Raw genomic sequence first — 20,271 nt, 5'->3', positions numbered from 1 at the left:
GAGCTGGCAGTGAGGAGATGCTGGCTGAGTACTGCACATTTGCCACTGGAGCGGGCAGCGGGATGTGCAAGAAACAAAACCCCACAGACTGCAATTTAGAGCAAAAGATGTGAGGAGCTAGGGGTTGTTATCTTAAGGCATGGTGGGATTTCAGAGAGCCTTTGCAGAGATACAAGCCTGCTTTGTTTTTCTTTTTTCTACGCATTTTTGTAAAGAAATTAATTTTCCTGTTCGTAATCTATTTTGAATCAAGAACACAGATTACCATTGCCAACCAACTGCATGCGGGGCTAGTAGTATCAACTGTCATTTTTTTTTTTTTTGCCTCATTATCTCTCTCCGTACAAGCATCAGCAACTTTAAGTCATACCGAATCTCAAATTACCCCAGGGACAGAAAGTAAGGGTAATGGAATTATCTGTCCTGGAGACAACTTCAGTGTGAAGCAACATCAGAAACTCTCTGAACACATGGGCTGGGGTGTCTGCAGGAGATGGGGAGCAGGAATGAAGTACCAGTTCCCCCAAGGCAAGAAGTTCAAGCAAGTGCAGGGAGGATGAAGGAACCATGGTGTGTAAACACACACGTTCAATAACGCTCTCAAGCCTGGAATCTCTTTTTCTCATGCACAATATGGTGGAAAGAACCTGGCTTTTGCCAAGACCCAAACAGAAACAGTTTTAACACTCAGATTTTCTGACAGGCTCTCCACCCCACTGATGGTGGCACATGCAGTGCTCAAAGAGGACCGGGAAAAGCTATGAGCAGAGCGAAAGGGTGGCAGAAAATACTCTCTGATTTCAACAGGCCTTTGTGGCTGCGAACAGCTGCACTTGCAAGGTGAACGGAAGGGCAATGCCAAGCTTTGGGGAATAAAAAAACCTCCAGGTCAGCACCAGTAGAGATGTGGAGGAAGCCCGGGGACTGACAGCCTTGTCCTTTCCAGGGATGGCACTTAAGCCAAAATTTGGGGGCACTGGGATCTGCTGAGCTGTCTTCAAGAGTCTCTCCTCGGGCAGCATGTGCATTGGGGGAACGAGAGGAAGAATCATCATTTTCCGATCACCCAATACACAACCCAGCAAAACCAGCTGAGTGAGGAGACATGCCCTGACTTGGAGCCCAGAGGGATAAAAAATGAGGAGAGCCAGAAACACAACTCAAGCTGGCATTTTTCTATCCTCTTCATCTGTTCCCTGAGTGCATTAAGTCACATTGGCTCAGCCCAATGACAGGAACAAGGTTTCTTCGTACCAGCTCTTCAGGGGCCAGTAACATAAGGTAGAGCAAGCTGCATCTCCTCTCCCGATTGTGCTGTGACAAAGCTGTCAGAGCAGCTCTGACGGCGTCACATCTGCAGCAATGTCTGGTGGGAAAGGCATGGAGACCCATTGCTCTTCCACGTCCCTCTGGAGAGGATGGTATCAGAAACCAGGGACAGAAAGTCTTTCCTTCTGTAAATTGCATCAATTTAATGCTTAAAGGCAGCAAACTGGAATAAACAGGAACCCCAACAAAGTGCCTCTGCTCTTTCTGTGCTAGTGAGGATGCTTTGCAACAGCAAACTCCATTAACAGAGAGAGGTAAATTTGGGGGTTAAACCTACCACACTGCTCACCAGAAAGGCCTTGGTGCCTGGGACAGTGACTGTACCGTTTTCTTACTTTACCCACAGTTTTAGATGCACTTTGCTTACTGTGGTTGACCTTGTGAAAAACCATACTTAGGATTCACTGCGAGCTCCATAATATGGTCATCTGCACAGATCTCAGGAAGGTCAACAGACATCTGCCAATGGCAGTGCAAGGCATCATCCTGAGAGTTTGTGTTTACTGGGTATGTCTGACATTCTCCAAGTTAAGCTACCATCTGGCCAGGGATGTCAAGGGTAACAAGAAATGCTTCTATAGGTATGTCAGTGATAAAAGGAAGACTAGGCAAAACGTGGGCCCTCTCCGGAAGGAAATGGGAGACCTGGTTACCCGGGATATGGAGAAGGCTGAGGTACTCAATGACTTTTTTGCCTCACTCTTCACCAACAAGTGCTCTAGCCACACCGCCCAAGTCGCAGAAGGCAGAGGCAGGGACTGGAAGGATGAAGAACCTCCCACTGTAGGAGAAGATCAGGTTCGAGACCATCTAGGGAACTTGAAGGTGCACAAGTCCATGGGACCTGATGAGGTGCATCCACGGGTCCTGAGGGAACAGGTGGATGAAGTTGCTAAGCCGCTATCCATCATTTTTGAGAAGTCGTGGCAGTCTGGTGAAGTTCCCACTGACTGGAAAAGGGGAAAACATAACCCCCATTTTCAAGAAGGGAAAAAAGGAAGACCCGGGGAACTACAGGCCAGTCAGCCTCACCTCTGTGCCTGGCAAGATCATGGAGCAGATCCTCCTGGAAATTATACTAAGGCACATGGAAATCAAGGAGATGATTGGTGACAGCCAACATGGCTTCACTAAGGGCAAATCATGCCTGACAAATTTGGTGGCCTTCTACAATGGGGTTACAGTGCTGGTGGATAAGGGAAGAGCGACTGATGTCATCTACCTGGACTTGTGCAAAGCATTTAACACTGTCCCACATGACATCCTTGTCTCTAAATTGGAGAGACAAGGACTTGACAGATGGACCACTCAGTGGATAAGGAATTGGCTGGATGGTCGCACTCAAAGAGTTACGATTAACGGTTCGATGTCCAAGTGGAGACCAGTGATGAGTGGCATTCCTCAGGAGTCGGTATTGGGACCGGTGCTGGGGGATATTGTTACAGCTAACAGAAAGAATCAAGAGCTGAATTCAACAAGCTCTCCAAGCAAGGCCACAGGCCAATCTCCTGTGTGCTTCCCACAGAGCCTCTGCATACTTGACCACAAACATCACTGTGAACAGTGCTGGACTTGGCAGCTGCAGGATCATGTTACAGCACAGGGGGATGGTGAAAGGACTGACCAATGGGAGGTTGCAGGGGGGGTGCGTGGACAGCGAGTGGCAGAAGCGGGGCGACCAGTCGGGTTTTGCATGGACAGTGCCTGGCTGCATGTACGGAAGCAAATATGTTATAAAAAGGGGCTTTTTTTTTGTAATAAAGGGCTTATGCTTGATTCATATTGAATCATGTGCTGAGTCCTTTTCTCTGCTGACCAGTCCTGTTTAACATCTTTGTCGGCAACATGGACAGTGGGATTGAATGCACCCTCAGGAGGTTTGTCGATGAAACCAAGCTGTGTGGTACGGTCGACATGCTGGAGGGAAGGGATGCTATCCAGAGGGACCTTGACAGGCTTGAGAGCCTGGCCTGTGTGAACTGCATCAAGTTTAACAAGGCCAAGTGCAAGGTCCTGCATGTGGATCAGGGCAATCCCAAGCACAAATACAGGCTGGGTGGAGAATGGATTGAGAGCAGCCCTGAGGAGAAGGACTTGGGGGTGATGGTTGATGAGAATCTCAACATGAGCCGGCAATGTGCCCTTGCAGCCCAGAAGGCCAACCACATCCTGGGCTGCATCAAAAGCAGCATGGCCAGCAGGTCAAGGGAGGTGATTCTGCCCCTCTCCTCCACTCTCCTGAGACCCCTCCTGGAATACTGCGTCCAGCTCTGGGGCCCCCAACATAAGAATGACATGGAGCTGCTGGAACGAGTCCAGAGGAGGGCCACGAAGATGATCAGGGGGATGGAGCACCTCTCCTATGAAGACAGGCTGAGAGAGTTGGGGCTGTTCAGCCTGGAGAAGAGAAGGCTCCAGGGAGACCTCATAGCAGCCTTCCAGTACCTGAAGGGGACCTACAGGAAAGCTGGAGAGGGGCTTTTTACAAGGGCAAGTAGTGACAGGATGAGGGGGAACGGTTTTAAACTGAAAGAGGGTAGATTTAGATTAGATCTTAGGAAGAAATTCTTTACTGTGAGGGTAGTGAGACAGTGGACCAGGTTGCCCAGAGAAGTTGTGGCTGCCCCCTCCCTGGCAGTGTTTAAGGCCAGATTGGATGAGGCTTTGAGCTACCTGGTCTAGTGGAAAGGTGTCCCTGCCTGTGGCAGGGGGGTTGGAAATAGATGATCTTTAAGGTCCCTTCCAACCCAAACCATTCTATGATTCTATGATTTGCAACTCGGATCAGACAGCTAAAATGATCTCCCTAACTTGCTGTCTCAGAGAGCGTTTTGGTACCTAAAAATGTCTCAACATTGTTGGACCAAAGGAACAAAGCAAAAGTCAGTGCTTGGGCAGATGGTGCCCACAGGGCACTTTCCCTCGGGAAATCTCTGAGGACCAAGGCCACCAGACTTGGGTGACTTCAACACTGATGGACAGGCAGAGGGTTCCATATGTAGCAAACCCTAGAGGCTTTAAAGGACTGCCCCAAAGAACAGGTTTTACAGTAGTGGCCATTTACAAATAATGACATATCACTACTTACCCTTTTCTTCCACCTAAAATATCGTGTTTCCTTCACAGAGCACAGCTCAAGAGTACTCAGCCTTTCAACAACCCTGTTTGTTAACCACTGCTAAGGGCCCTCTTGAGTGCTATCTACATGATGAGTACTCAGGAAGCAAGAGTAAATAATTTGTTGAGATGAAGGACCACAAGAAATGTACTCACAAATCTTCATTTTTAGATCTCCAAATATTCTCTGCTTAATTTTTCACAATTCTGTGATTCTGCCTCTGGATTATAGAGCTGGTCAGTGAGGTCTGACAAGTTGCTTTTTTGTTGTATCCCACGTTTGAAAAATTTTAGTATTGTTCTGTAACCTTGTTAGATGTCACAATCAGCTTTTCATAAGCATCTCTTTGTTCCAAACTCCAAGACCACGAAAGATAATTTCTTTCTTTTGGGCTACAGGCAACACATCTGTTTGCTCCAGACCAGCATTCATTTTTTCCCAAGGTAACCTCCACACTTTTAACAGTCTTGAACATTTGCCTACTGCCTCCACCCCTCTCCTAAATTCCTCATAAGAAGATCAAACCAGAGTTTTTTCAAGTTATTAAAATAGTATACCTCATTCTTCAGGATGGATTTTAACTTTCTCCTCTTAAAAACCATTTCCCTGTTTTCCTACAGAAAAAATGCATGGGATGCAAATGGAAAAATGGAATGGGAGGATTCACCCGCTTTTTCTTTTTTTCTTCTGTCCTTTCTCTTAATTATTTATGGCATGCAGCAGGTAGGGATCTGTGTGTGACAGCCAGCCTCTGGGTCATTATCTTTTCCTGCAAAGTCCCCTTAAAAATCCAAATTACAGCAGGAAAAAAAATCCCTCTGTCAATCTGAGACTTAACTGCCTTTTCCAATGGCTGCCTGAGACATCACCAATGCCAAGAAGAGCTCAAATTGGTTTACGAAATGGAGCTATTATACAGCTGTCTTAGTGAATGTTTGTTTGTCACCTGTGCCACACCTCACATGAACAATTGCACAATCATCTTGAATTTGGTTCTGCTTTGTAATATTCCATTGCTACATTCCGTGAATGCCCTTGTTTTGCTAGGACATCATGAGTGGGTACAAGAAATCAGCTGCTTGCTGGTATTAAAAGATCACTCAGCATTGAGAACCATGGATAAAATCTAAGTCAGGAAACATATCTGTAAAAGAACAAATTTCCCTGTCTGTGCACTGGAATCAGTAAGAGGTACAAGCAAAGGAGAAAATTAGTTTTAATATGTTCTTAAATTCAATCACTGTACAATCGAGGAGGTTTGGTGAATTAAAGAAAAAGAACAGAGAGCAATAATTAAAATTTAAAAAGAAAAAAATTTGTAATGGAGTGAAAATCAAATAGCAGTTTGGTTTCTCTTGTTTACCAATAGATATACCAGTGCTTATGGAAGAGGACTGCTCTGTGCCAGTGCACGCAAGTTACCTAAGTCTACCTCTGCAAATCCTACTGTGTTTGTGTTGGGATCACAAGAGAATAACAAGATAGGACTTAGATAAGATTTTTCAGCAATGAGTAGAAAGTATATGACATCTAAAAAAATAACTGGAGTCTTAACTAGGAATAGGATCATAGGATACTTCAAGTTGGAAGGGATCTGAGGAGCTTTCTAGCCCAACGTCCTGCTCAAAGCAGGATCAGCTTTGGGATCAGACTGGGCTGCTTAGAGCTTTATTCAGTCAGGTTTTGAAAACCTCCAAGGATGAAAAATTTTCTAGTGCTTGACTGTCCTCATGGTGAAAAAGGTTTTCCTTAAGGTGATTAAGGTGAGAAAAGAAACAGGTTGGGAATGAAGTACCCACTAGATGCTACAGGCAATTTACTGCCAACTCAGCCATGTTGATATCATTCCTCACTAGCACAGAGGAAGTTTCATATGAAGCCTTTCCACTCCTCTTACAACTCCAGATTATCCTTGTCATCTCCAGTCTGATGGTCATTACCAGGTAAATGCAGACAGCTGGCACTGTCTTTTTCCCCTTTATTCCTGCCCTTTTCCCTTTCTCTCTTCCCTGCCCTGAAGCAGAGGAGATTACAGCCTGATTCTAGGTCAGATGAATGGAGACCCCTTGGAGATGCTTCAATTCATCTAGTCAATGAGACCCAAAGCAGCCTTTTCTAATGTGATCATGAGACCGCTTTCTAGGGAGGTGGAAACTCCCGGGTACTCATGAATGTTTAATTGCAGTTAGAAAGAACAACATTGGCAACAAAGGAGCTAAGATCACCTCCTTGTGTTACTGATCATCCCCTTTCAATGAAGTATAGCAAAACCCAAAGGTCTCAAGCCAAATCCAAGGACTGTAGTGTATCGTAGCTCTTCTGCGCATAGGCAGAAGTGAGTCAGCTATGTGAGCTGGAAGGCACTAAAAACGTAACATCTGCCTGCACAGAAATATCTATGTCAAAGTTTTGTTTTCACATTTTGCAATTGCTTCATGCCCTGCCCCACAGATCGGAGGCCGCATAAAGCCACGTTTCAGCCTGGTAGTTAAAGCATTCAGGCAGAGAAAGAAATTGAACTTGAGTCTTCCATGTTCTGGCTGAAAGTCTGTAGCTAAAAAAGGCACAGCTGTTTTGTGACTTGAGCCTCCCAAACTTTTTATAGCCGAAAACACCTTGTAAATTACACATGAATTTGTGAATAGTTTTGGAATGACCAATTACATATTCTTTTAGTGAACTTAAAAAAAATAGTGCTAGGGTTTACTAGAGACTTTAAGGCCAAGATACCTGTTTTTTTTTTTTTTAAATTGTAAGCAAAACCTGAAAATCTTCATTTTAAAAAGTGGCCTCTCTTCTGGACTCAAACTACCCATGCCTGACAGCATCACTTTAAAAATTAAATATGCTAGCCTTGTTCAAGACATATTTTTAGCACAGTGTCATTTAATATGTCAAACACTGTTTCTCAGATCAACTTATACAAAGTACAATTGTCTCACTTGTACTATTCATCTTTTCTCCCAAATTGCTAGTCCTACAACCAATATTTAAAATAAATCATATCAAATCTTTCTTTTTTGAAAATCTGCTCTTACTTTCAGGCTGGGTAGTGACAGGGGAACTGAGAGAGGCTGTTTTCTGGCATGGAGCAGCCGGCGTTACTTGGGAGCTCCATTGCGGCGAAGGGGCTGCCAGCAGCCTACAGCTCTGAAACACCTGGTGTGATTAAACTCTCTTCTTATCGCCAGCTCCCCATTTACTCATGGCAGAAAGCACTTTTAAGCTCGTGAACTTCAGACTATTGAGCTAGACAGAACTGCATCATTCCTCCAAGAGACATCAACACCTGCTGTCTTGATTGTACCAGTTTCATAGCAGAGAGCAAAGAAGAGGGTATGTAGGTTGTTTGGAAAAAGCAGGGATTATCTTGCATTTAGAGCAGAAGGTAGAAAAATTCAAAGTTACAGCAAACATACCATGATGAGTTTGGATTTACAGTAGAATTGCCTTAAAATCCTGATTCTGTCTTGATAGTTTTGAATCATTGTTATATCCTTTGTGCAGTAATAGAGTGAACCTTGCCACTGAACTTTGTTAAGTCGTACTTTTACCACATCATATTTCAATAAAACCACTTTTGCTGATACCTTTGACAGTGGTTCTTTAAGTGGTCTAAATCACCCATTCGTGACAAATTGGCGTAGTCAGCAGGATCCTAAATCAGGATTCGCGACAAAACCAAAACTGATGGACATGATGAAGTCTGACTATGCTAACTGGGCAAAACAATGCGCTTTGTTGCTGCTGCTGCTGCTTCTATCCTACTTCTCCACCATTTCATGTGGTACATCTCCCTAACTGTCACATTAAGAGCTTGGCCACACAGGTGGTGCTTTAGCTGCATCACTTACTGTGCCTGGCACACTGGGGATCTGCTGTGCACAGCTAGGTGTAACACTGGCTGCTATACTTGGACCCAAGACCGTCCCCAGGTTCAGAGGAAAAAGGCTCTTTGGATGTTCCTCTGTTCATGCTTGGCTGAGGTCTGAGTCCAAGACTACCAGGGTATCCTCGCCTAACAAGGACCCTGCTATTGCCAGGACACACGATATTAATGGCATCCTCATCTATTCTGCTCTCCTGCTGTGGCACACCAAAGTTTATGTATTTTTCTGAGCTCTAAGTCTCCAAAGGATCTTTTAAGATCTCAGAGAAGCAACAAGAAGTTTTCAGGGTGCTGTGAGCATCCTCTGTGCATAAGGATAGCAGTTAAAAAAAAAGAATCGCAGTGAACTTCCTATACCAGCACAAATTCCTTCCCTTTAAGAAGCATGTGTTATTTCTACACATTATGTCTTTAACAGAGCCCTGATCTGCTGACAGAGCATTTTAGCCCCAACACTTAATAAGCATACAGTAACCTTTCCCGGTTAAGAGCCGAGTGTGCAGCACAGAGAAGACAAAGGGGGAGCCTACATCACTGAATAGTCAGAACAAATTCAATTAACCATCAGGTGCAGTTTAAGGCTCATAATTAATAAAACAAACAGAAAAAAATGCATTATCCAATATTGTCTACGGATGCTGTGGTCTGTTCTGGAGCCAGTTTACATTAATTACACTGGGCTCTACTTGCTTCCCTTGAGTGATACACAGAAACTCATCTACCTATGGAGACATTAGAAGGAATTACAGAAATAGTAACACTGGGGTAAATCAGAACTGGGGAAATGTTCCCCTGCAGTGGGCCAGAGGAACAGGTGGAATCTACGTTTAAGTACACAGGGCTCTGAGAAGCCAGAAAACTTAGTACTATTGCCCTTTTCTGTGTCGATTTTGTCAAATATGCCAACACCTGAGCAGGCAGCCTTGTCAACTCAGCCGGTGTTAGTCTTTTAAATGTCAGGAACAAGGTGTAAATCACCTTTGGGGACATCACTCTCTTAAACCATCTCTCTAAGTACTTCATAGAAAACAGAGATGAGAGTAATACATACCGTGTAATGAGACCTCTGAACAGGCCACCAGCTTATCACTGCTGTGGTGCTGCCTGCTGGGGTTAGGCTTTGCTAGACCAGGTAGTTTTTATTCTAATCACTAATTCAATTATTGAATTTTTCCCTCCTTCTATCAGAGAATCTCAATATTTTGCTTAATTTGTTTTGCCTCACAACCTTCTGCTAGTGAAATAAGCAGGAGATATCTGAGCTGCTTCTCATATTTGAGGTGACAGATTATGGTGGGTCAGGGCAGTGCAAAGAAGAGAACCTGTAATTTGCAGCTCTGGTCTCCTGCTTCAGGCACAAACCCCCCCATTCAGACTCCAGATGCTTTGGCCCATTCTCATTACAAAGTAAAATAATTTGTGTAGAAGCAGATCTTCAGGATTAGCTGTAGATACCTGTAGGTACTGTTGAAATTTGGAGTGGCCAAAGGATGGCCAGATAATACCCATCAAAATGATTTGGCTACCTCCCTTCCCTCCATCTCACCCACTTACATACTCCCTCCTGCCCAGAGCTCTCTGCTCAACTCCAGTGAATCACTCTGTTCCAGTTTCTCTTAATGGCTTTACTGTTTACCAGAGCCTGTGTCAGCTACAGCATTTCACACACCTCTTCCCTTCTGCCCCTCTATTTCTCCTCTAACTAATTTGCAATAATATGCCTGTCACAACTGCTTTTCTGCCCTCATCTTTGCTGCTCTGTCTGCAGACAGCCCTACTGCCCTTAACATGATCCATCTGTTCAATATCTCATCTCCTCCAAAAAAGAGCCTGGAGATATCCTACAGGAAGGATGCTACAATAAACGTGCGTACGCAATTTCTCTTATAAATGGAAAAAGTAATAACACATGAAATAATGTTTAAATAAATTTTTCCCAAGCCCCAAGAGACCTCCGAGTGGTAGGCTGCACTTCTATCTTCATGAAGAAAATCAATAGCAGTGCTATATTGCCACTGCGCTCTGGCTTCCACATTACTCATTCCACCTGTACAAAGCACAGACTGTGTTCAAGGAAATGGGTGCTCCCAGGGGAGTAAAATGGCTTCGTACACTTAAGGTAATGATGTCACTTGAGGTCTCCATGCAAACAGTTATGGATATAGAAATCTGCAGTTTTGTTAATAGAGCTGGAACCTGGGGACCTAGCTTAAGAGTTACAGCTTTTTAATAAAATGTTTCCCTAATTTACCTACAGAGCTTCTTCCCAGAAACAACAGTTGCTGTACCTAATTAGCATTAATCGCCTTGTTACAGAAGAGCAACTGGGAATAGTACAGGACTTGAGGTACTGACAAAAAGATACACTAACGGCATTGATTTGTCCAGTCTACTTCAATCTTCCCTTATTATTCTGTTTTCTGTATGAAACACTTAGAAGTCACAAGCTGTGAAGCAGACTGGGAAGAGATGATGCAGAAAAGGAGCCATGGATACAGGCAGGTACCAAGCCATTCAGCCTATGCAAGACGCTTGCTGCCTGCTCTGTTTGGGACTGCATCTCCCAGCGTCAGTTTGTCATCTTGACCCGTGGCAAGAGCAGCCCTGGAAGGGGATCTCTGAGTGAGGCATCCTTTTGAACAGCATTGGGATAGGTTGCTCCACTGCGTGCTTTGTGGCTCTTTGATGGAGATGCTTTAAAACAAGCTCTGAACCCACACCCAACCCCAGGAGAGGGGGGTTAAATAACTACACAAACTGAAAGATCAGTTTCAGGAGCAACATGGGGAGATAAAGGCAGTCTGTTCTTTACTGGGATTAGAGACCATCTGTAAAGTTTCAACCACAAATGTACCAATTTTGTTCTGTTGAACCCTGAGGGCTTTGTAGTTCTCAGCTCACTGACTGATATTCCCAGTACTACTCCCTGACTGTATGGCAGTTTAATATCTGCCATGAATGCGCAGCAGCAGGCTGGAAGGCAGGAGCTAACACCACAGCTTGTGCTGTCAGCCTCTGTCCCCAAATGGATTATCTCCTCTGTTCACTCCAGTCTCCACCAAGATGGGGCCCAGCCATAAATTAGATCCTCAGTTTTGTCCAAGTCAAGCACACCAGGGAACAACATGCTATATTTCTTTGTGATAGGGTTTCTGCTGCTGTTTTACCCCTATCAGAGTTGCTTGCTCTAAGTGAACATCATTCCAGTTACTTGCTTGAGGTTTTTGAGAATCTTGTTTGTTAACAAGCAGGAATTAATCCAATAGCACAAGTAATTTGGTGCTTGGAAGTGGACGCACCTAATTGGTGTCCCCAGGAAGAATCCCCATCCCCAGCTAGAGACTGTGGAAGCCAGAGATATGAACTCCTCTGCTGTCACCACATAAAATCTGAAGATGTTTGTACATAGAGGAGCACAGTGATGGAGTGATGAGCAAAAGGTAGGGATTGGGCCATTCCCTCAGGGCATGGCTTTACACTGCCACCATTCATGTCTCCACATGCTACTCTCCAGCTCTGGGTACCAAAGGGTTCCCTTCTACTGATCAACAGCAAGCCTCTTAGCTTATGCAGAACCAGCAACAGCATCTTGCAAAATTCAAGGACAATCCCTGTCAACATCTCACATGGAAAGGTGGGACTGATACAGGAAGAAGCGGAAGCAGACAAGAAGCCTTGGTGGTCTCAGATGAGATCTCTCCTTGAAGAGTGAGCGCTATGGTTATTTGTCAGAGAACAGCTTTTTCTACCAAGACTTCCTTCACCTCTCCCTGAGCCATCTGCTTGGCTCAGGCCCCGCTATAGCCATTCAGTTGCTCTCATCTCCTTCTTGTCACACAGAAAGCCAAAAGGCCGGGCTGGGATGACTCAAGAGGCTTTTATGCCTACCCTAGCAATAGGTCCAGGCTCCCAGCGAGCAGAATTTCCTTCCCAGCAGTAGCTGGGCTGTGGCTGACCTGCTCTAAGAGCGATCTGTGCTGTGTCTCCTAGAGAAAAAAAAAGCAACATCCTACAATGCAGCTGGCAGGGGGAAAGTGTTAGTACCCTATTAATTAATGAAACAGCTCTGCTCTGTTAGTGTTATGACAGCTTCCTGCCTCTCGAAGCAAGGAAAGTTTCTGGTTAGGCTGGTAGATTATATAATTGAGCTACAGCAGCTTACACCAAAGGCAACTTTGTGACACACACTTCTCCTTATGGGGCTGACTGGAATCAGCCACTATGTTTTTCAATATTAAGATAAATACCAGCATGAGATCTAAGCTGGAAGGGGAACAAAACAGTAGCTAGGAAAGCAGGAAAACTATCTATCATCTGCTACATTTGTAATTCAGGTCATTTGTTTACAAGAAGCTTTGCAAAGAAAATCTAAACCAAAAACAATAAACACTTTCAAGCCTGCATCAATATGAACTAGGCTTCCTCTTGGTCATATGGCAGGAGACCTCATCTGCATGTAGTTCACTCAGTCTTAAAGTGGGATCCAGTTTGCCTAACTTAGACACTCTCTTTTCACATACATTTAGGCACCCCACTGAACAATCTTCCAAAAACGGTGCCTTGTTCTCTATCTAGTCCAAGGAGAGGAGGTGCTTACATCAGAGGGATGAAGGCTGCCTCTCTCCCGTACGTTCATCTGCAGATGGGGATGCGGGAGATTTACTGCCAAGCTCCCAGTGTGGTGGATATGCTGATGAAGATGCCACTGCCACAGTCCCTCATCACCATAGTAGCCTGTTCTGCAACAGTCCAACCAATTGCCATGTTGCCCATTCTGTTTTAACGCCATCACATCATTGACTGCTAGGTAAGACAGAAAGACTGCCTGGATGGGGATTTCAGCACAGAGAAGGGAAATTAAAAACGCAAAATAGAAAAACAGATGGCATAAGCTTCATTAAAATAATATCTCATCTCCTGGGGATCCCATGAAGATCTGTTGCCTTCCAGTGGATACAGAGCCCCTGAGATTTAAATTTGAGGATTATTCTGTTTCTCCCTCTTTCCTTATCACAACTCTCTTCTGTTTTCAAAAGGCTTGCTCCATCTGGATATGCCTCCTAATAAGATGTGCTGGAGACATCTCCTAAGCACTAATGGACACCCAGCCCCCCCATAGTGCTGTCAGGAGCCTCCTTATCAAGTGATTTGCAAGAAAGCAAGCAGCATGGCTGAGCTCTGCAGTTCCTGACAGAAAGACAAAGCGTGAGTGTTAGAAAAGTAAGAAATACATAATTAATATGGATATAATATCAATAAGGGTTTAAGATTTTGAACTGCATGAACTAGGAGATGTTATTTCCCCTTGGTGTGAGGTTCTCCACTGTGTTGATGTGTTCCAAGCAGCAAGCTAAATGTTTGTCCTGGTTTCATTGGGATTTGGTTTCAGTTTGTGGCCAGCCATGGTGATCAAGGCCCTCAGCAGTTAAATCCAGGGCAGCTGACCCTGGCTGGCCCACAGGTGTATTCTATATCATTGACATCAAGCTCACTATAAAAGAAAGGGTTTGGTAGGAAGAGGGGGTGTGGGTGTGCTGCCTCTTCCTGCTCTTCTTGTTACTCCTCCCTTCTCTCTCTTCCTCATTATGATTGCTGGAGCAACTTGCCAGTGATCTGTGGATAAGTATACTTTTGTCTGTTTTCTGTTGTCATTTATGTTGATTTCTTCACTTTGTTAAATCTGGTTAACTTCAACGTACAAGTCTCCCTCCTTTTCCCAATTCCTCATTTGGGGAAGGGACACTGGGTGAGAGAAAAACTGCTATAGTTTAGCCCTGGATGTGGGCTTAAGGAAGACAATGTTTTACTATTTCACTTACAAACCAGGTGTAACCTTTAGGAAGTCACTAGAAATATAAAACACGTGATTAGTTTTTCTTGTATCTAACTGACCCCCAAGCAAACAGAATCATAGAATGGTTTGGGTTGGAAGGGACCTTAAAGATCATCTATTTCCAACCCCCCTGCCACAGGCAGGGACACCTTTCCACTAGATCAGGTTGCTCAAAGTCACATCCAATCTGGCCTTAAACACTTCCAGGGAGGGGGCAGCCACAACTTCTCTGGGCAACCTGGTCCAGTGTCTCACCACCCTCACAGTAAAGAATTTCTTCCTAATATATAGTCTAAATATACCTTCTTTCAGTTTAAAAACATTCCCCCTTGTCCTATCACTACATGCCCTTGTAAAAAGTCCCTCTCCAGCTTTCCTGTAGGTCCCCTTCAGGTACTGGAAGGCTGATATAAGGTCTCTCTGGAGTCTTCTCTTCTCCAGGCTGAACAACCCCAACTCTCTCAGCCTGTCTTCATAGGAGAGGTGCTCCATCCCCCTGATCATCTTCGTGGCCCCCCTCTGGACTCGCTCCAACAGCTCTATGTCGTTCTTATGTTGGGGGCTCCAGAGCTGGATGCAGTACTCCAGGTGGGGTCTCAGGAGAGTGGAGGAGAGGGGCAGAATCACCTCCCTTGACCTGATGGTCACACCACTTTTGATGCAGCCCAGGATACGGTTGGTCTTCTGGGCTGCAAGCACGCACTGCCAGCTCATGTTGAGCTTCTCGTCAACCATCACCCCCGAGTCCTTCTCCTCAGGGCTGCTCTCAATCCATTCTCCGCCCAGCCTGTATTTGTGCTTGGGATTGCCCTGACCCACATGCAGGACCTTGCACTTGGCCTTGTTGAATTTCATGCAGTTCACACAGGCCAAGCTCTCAAGCCTGTCAAGGTCCCTCTGGATAGCATCCCTTCCCTCCAGCGTGTCAACTGCACCACACAGCTTGGTGTCATTGGCAAACCTGCTGAGGGCGCACTCAATCCCACTGTCCATGTTGCCGACAAAGATGTTAAACAGGACCAGTCCCAATACCGACCCCTGAGGAACGCCACTCATCACTGGTCTCCACTTGGACATTGAGCTGTTGACCGTAACTCTTTGAGTGCGACCATCCAGCCAATTCCTTATCCACCGAGTGGTCCATCCGTCAAGTCCATGTCTCTCCAATTTAGAGAAAAGGATGTCATGTGGGACAGTGTCAAATGCTTTGCACAAGTCCAGATAGATGACATCAGTTGCTCTTCCCTTATCCACCAGTGCTGTAACCCCATTGTAGAAGGCCGCCAAATTTGTCAGGCACGATTTGCCCTTAGTGAAGCCATGTTGGCTGTCACCAATCATCTCCTTGATTTCCATGTGCCTTAGTATAGTTTCCAGGAGGATCTGCTCCATGATCTTGCCAGGCACAGAGGTGAGGCTGACTGGCCTGTAGTTCCCCAGGTCTTCCTTTTTTCCCTTCCTGAAGATGGGGGTTATGTTTCCCCTTTTCCAGTCAGTGGGAACTTCACCAGACTGCCACGACTTCTCAAAAATGATGGATTGCGGCTTAGCATCTTCATCTGCCATTTCCCTCAGGACCTGTGGATGTACCTCATCAGGTCCCATGGACTTGTGCACCTTCAAGTTCCCTAGATGGTCTCGAACCTGATCTTCTCCTACAGTGGGAGGTTCTTCATTCTCCCAGTCCCTGCCTCTGCCTTCTGCGACTTGGGCGGTGTGGCTAGAGCACTTGTTGGTGAAGAGTGAGGCAAAAAAATCGTTGAGTACCTCAGAGTTCTCCATATCCCGGGTAACCAGGTCTCCCATTTCACTCTTTTGGGCCTGGCCATCCAGCTAGTTTTTTACCCAGCGAAGAGTGTGCCCATTCAAGCCATGAGCAGCCAGTTCCTCCAGGAGAATGCTGAGGGAAACGGTGTCAAAGGCTTTACTAAAGTCTAGGTAAACATCCACAGCCTTTTCCTCATCCACTAAGTGGGTCACCTTGTCATAGAAGGAGATCAGGTTAGTCACACAGAATCAATCAGGTTGGAAGAGACCTCTGGGATCATCGAGTCCAACCATTGCCCTGACGCCACCATGTCAACTAGACCATGGCACTAAGTGCCATGTCCAGTCTTTTCTTAAACACATCCAGAGATGGTGACTCCACCACCTCCCTGGGCAGCCCGTTCCAATGTCTAATGGCCCTTTCTGAGAAGAAATTCTTCCTAATGTCCAACCTGAACCTCCCCTGGCGAAGCTTGAGGCTATGTCCTCTTGTCCTATCACTAGTTGCCTGGGAGAAGAGGCCAACTCCCACTCCACTACAACCTCCCTTCAGGTAGTTGTAGACTGCAATAAGGTCACCTCTGAGCCTCCTCTTCTCCAGGCTAAACAACCCCAGCTCCCTCAGCCGTTCTTCATAGGTCATACCCTCCAGATCCTTCACCAGCTTGGTCGCCCTCCTCTGGACTCGCTCCAACACCTCAACATCTTTCTTGAAGTGCGGGGCCCAGAACTGGATACAGTATTCAAGGTGCGGCCTCACCAGTGCCGAGTACAGAGGGACGATCGCTTCCCTAGACCGGCTGGCTACGCTATTCCTAATAGAGGCCAGGATGCCATTGGCCTTCTTGGCCACCTGGGCACACTGCTGGCTCATGTTTAGCCAGCTGTCGATCAGCACCCCCAGGTCTCTTTCCGCTGGGCCGCTTTCTAACCACTCTTCCCCCAGCCTGTAGCGCTGCATAGGGTTGTTGTGGCCAAAGTGTAAGACCCGGCACTTGTTCTTGTTGAACCTCATGCCGTTGGTCTCGGCCCATCTATCTAACCTGTCCAGATCCCTCTGTAGGGCCTTCCTACCCTCCAGCAGATCGACACTCCCACCCAGCTTGGTGTCATCTGCAAATTTGCTGAGGGTGCACTCAATCCCTACGTCTAGATCATCTATAAAGATATTGAACAGCACCGGCCCCAGAACTGAGCCCTGGGGAACACCGCTAGTGACCGGCCGCCAGCTGGACTTTGTCCCATTCACCAGCACTCTCTGGGCTCGGCCATCCAGCCAGTTTTTAACCCATCGAAGAGTCTACCCATCAAAGCCCCGGGCAGCCAGTTTGTCTAGGAGGATGCTGTGGGAGACAGTGTCGAATGCCTTACTGAAGTCTAGATAGACTACATCCACAGCCCTGCCCTCATCTACTAAGCGGGTCACTTGGTCATAGAAGGAGACCAGGTTGGTCAAGCAGGGCCTGCCTTTCATGAATCCATGTTGGCTGGCCCCGATGCATCTGCCATGTAATGGCCACTCAGGATGATCTATTCCATCACCTTGCCTGGCACTGAGGTCAGGCTGACAGGCCTATAGTTCCCTGGATCATCCTTCCGGCCCTTCTTGTAGATGGGAGTTACATTTGCTAATTTCCAGTCAGCTGGAACTTCTCCAGTTAACCAGGACTGCCGGTAGATAATAGTCAAGCAGGACCTGCCTTGCATAAACCCATGCTGAGTGGGCCTGATCGCCTGCTTGTCCTGTACGTGCCCCGTGATGGTACTCAAGATGATCAGCTCCATATCCTTCCCCGGCACCGAGGTCAGAGTGACAGGCCTATAGTTCCCCAGATCCTCCTTCTGGCCCTTCTTGTAGATGGGTGTCACATTTGCTAACCTCCAGTCCCCTGGGACCTCCCTGGTTAGCCAGGACTGCTGATAAATGATGGAAAGTGGCTTGGTGAGCACTTCCGCCAGCTCCCTCAGTGCCCTTGGGTGGATCCCATCTGGCCCCATAGACTTGTGTGTGTCTAAGTGGTGTAGCAGGTCGCTAACCATTTCCCCGTGGATTATGGGGGCTTCACTCTGCTCCCCATCTCTGTCTTCCAGCTCAGGGGGCTGGGAACCTTGAGAACAACTGATCTTACTACTAAAGACTGAGGCAAAGAAGGCATTAAGCACCTCAGCCTTTTCCTCATCCTTTGTCATCCTGTTTCCCCCTTCATCCAATAAAGGATGGAGATTCTCCTTAGTCCTCCTCTTGTTGCTAATGTATTTATAGAAACATTTGTTATTGTATTTTACTGCAGTAGCCAGATTATGTTCTAGTTGGGCTTTGGCCCTCCTAATTTTCTCTCTGCAGAACCTCACAACATCTTTGTAGTCCTCCTGAGTCACCTGTCCCTTCTTCTAAAGGTCATAAAACTCTCTTTTTTCTTTTTCCTGAGTTCCAGCCAAAGCTCTCTGTTCAGCCAGGCCAGTCGTATTCCGTGTCGGCTCGTCTTTCAGCACATGGGAACGTCCAACCTGACCTTGAATGTTTTCAGGGATGGGGTATTTACCACCTCTCTGGGCAACCTGTTCCAGTGGTTCACCACTCTCATCGTAAAAAGAATTCTTCCTTATGTCTAGTCTGAATCTATCCTCTTTTAGTTTAAAATCATTACCCCTTGTCCTATCGCTACAGGCCCTATTAAAAAGTCTGTCCCCATCTTTCTTATAAGCCCCCTTTAAGTACTGAAAGGCCGCAATAAGGTCTCCCTGGAGCCTTCTCTTCTCCAGGCTAAACAACCCCAACTCTCTCAGCCTTTCCTCATGGGAGAGCTGGCATGCTCAGCCACATACATGGAGATCTACATATGATCCCACGAACACCTCACCATATTTCAGACCTTGGATTCAGCCTTTTCACTCTCCATCAGCAAAGACTCACCTAATTTCACTTGAAGTGGGGATGGCTTATAGTTCATGGCTACAGTCTCTCCCTCTCTCGTATCACAATCTCTGTCCGAAATAGATGCAGCTGTTGGATCCTGTTGAGAAAGAAAATGAAACAAAACAGAATGGTTTAGCTAAAAGTTATGCAGTCTGTTCTCTAACTGGCTGTTAGGTGAGCCCATTTCCACTTGCCTTCAGAGGGAACAGAGAACATGCTGGTGTTTTGAACAGCTGAAACCTAGGGGCAAAACACAGAACTTTGTAAGCAAGTTTAGTATGCTAAAAGTACCTCTGGAAACACCAGATTTCAACATCTGACTTATATGACGAATGATACTGGGAATATAATATGGAGGGTGGGTCACCAGTTCAAATTCAGCCTGGGCTGGCAGTAATCTGAAACCATTTTCATGTGATGACTCTTCGGGGTGTTGTATGAAATGCGTTGTCCTGGTTTGGACTACAACAGAACCAATTTTCCTTTCAGTGATTTTTACTTACAGCTAAGTCTCTTCTAAGTAACTGCACTTTCTGAAACTAACTGCATGTTTTGCAGTGTCTGCTTCTAGGACTGCTAACACTCAAAGTTTGTAGTTATCACTGAGGCACTGGTAGGAATGTTATGCAGAAAGGCTCTTGCTGTACTTATTCTTAGAGAAACCAAGGTCACTGCTACATTCCTTACTAATTACAAGTGAAGAGCTGTAGAAGGGTCGCACCTCCAGGGAGAAGCAGACAGGACAGGTGACCCAAAATTGACCAACGAGGTATTCCATCCCATACACGTCATTCTCAGTATAAAGCAGGGGGATCACGAGGGTCTTGCCTCTTCTGCTATGGCTGGTGTCTGAAGAGGACTCTGTCCATTTTTCTCCTGCCCCCAATCCCGATCCGTGTGTTCCTGAATCCAGTTCCTGTCTGTCGCTGGGCCCAGTCTGGGCCTTCCTGAAGCCTGTCTGCAGTGCCGGTGGTGACGTGACCGACATCGGGGGAGCTCAATCTTGGTTTTGCATATATTGGTATATATTTAATTATTTCCGTTATTATTAGTATACTCTTTTTCATTATTATATCTTATTAAAACTGTTTTAATTTTCCAACACATAAGTCTCTCTCCCTTTTCTCTTTTCCTTCCCTTCTGGTGGGGGAGGAGCGTTAATAGAGAGCATCTGCCATCGGTTTAATAGCTGGCCCAGCTTTAAACCGTGACACCGTGACATGCATTTACAGTTTCAGCTGAGTTCCAAGTGGACAAGTCATCCTCATGATTAAAACTAAAAAGCTCATGACCAGCTGTGTGAAAGTCCAGCTCAGAAGAAATGAGGACTGAATGAATAGGAGAATTCCATCTCCGGTCCCTCTTGGAGAGGAATGAAGAAGTCTGTACTTCCCAAATCTATTTTGTGGCTAACTGGA

The 20,271-nt window shown here is 45.9% G+C and overlaps 1 protein-coding gene across 4 annotated transcripts in view; it reads right to left on the bottom strand.

Moving 5' to 3' along the window:
- LOC137675689 (protein FAM219A) overlaps window positions 1–20,271 on the bottom strand; it is a 132,414-nt gene that overhangs the window by 30,738 nt on the left and 81,405 nt on the right. For 2 of the 4 annotated variants that reach the window (XM_068421859.1, XM_068421860.1), the window contains exon 2: window positions 18,851–18,950. In XM_068421859.1, the coding sequence (XP_068277960.1) occupies window positions 18,851–18,950 (100 nt within the window). The remainder of the gene's footprint in view (window positions 1–18,850; window positions 18,951–20,271) is intronic. The other 2 variants (XM_068421861.1, XM_068421863.1) reach the window with 1 other exon arrangement.

This window comes from Nyctibius grandis, chromosome W (genome assembly GCF_013368605.1).
Source record: "Nyctibius grandis isolate bNycGra1 chromosome W, bNycGra1.pri, whole genome shotgun sequence".
NCBI classification, from domain to species: Eukaryota; Metazoa; Chordata; class Aves; order Nyctibiiformes; family Nyctibiidae; genus Nyctibius; species Nyctibius grandis.
Note: the sequence above shows the minus strand (reverse complement) of the source record. Positions and strands in the feature narration are given on the sequence as shown.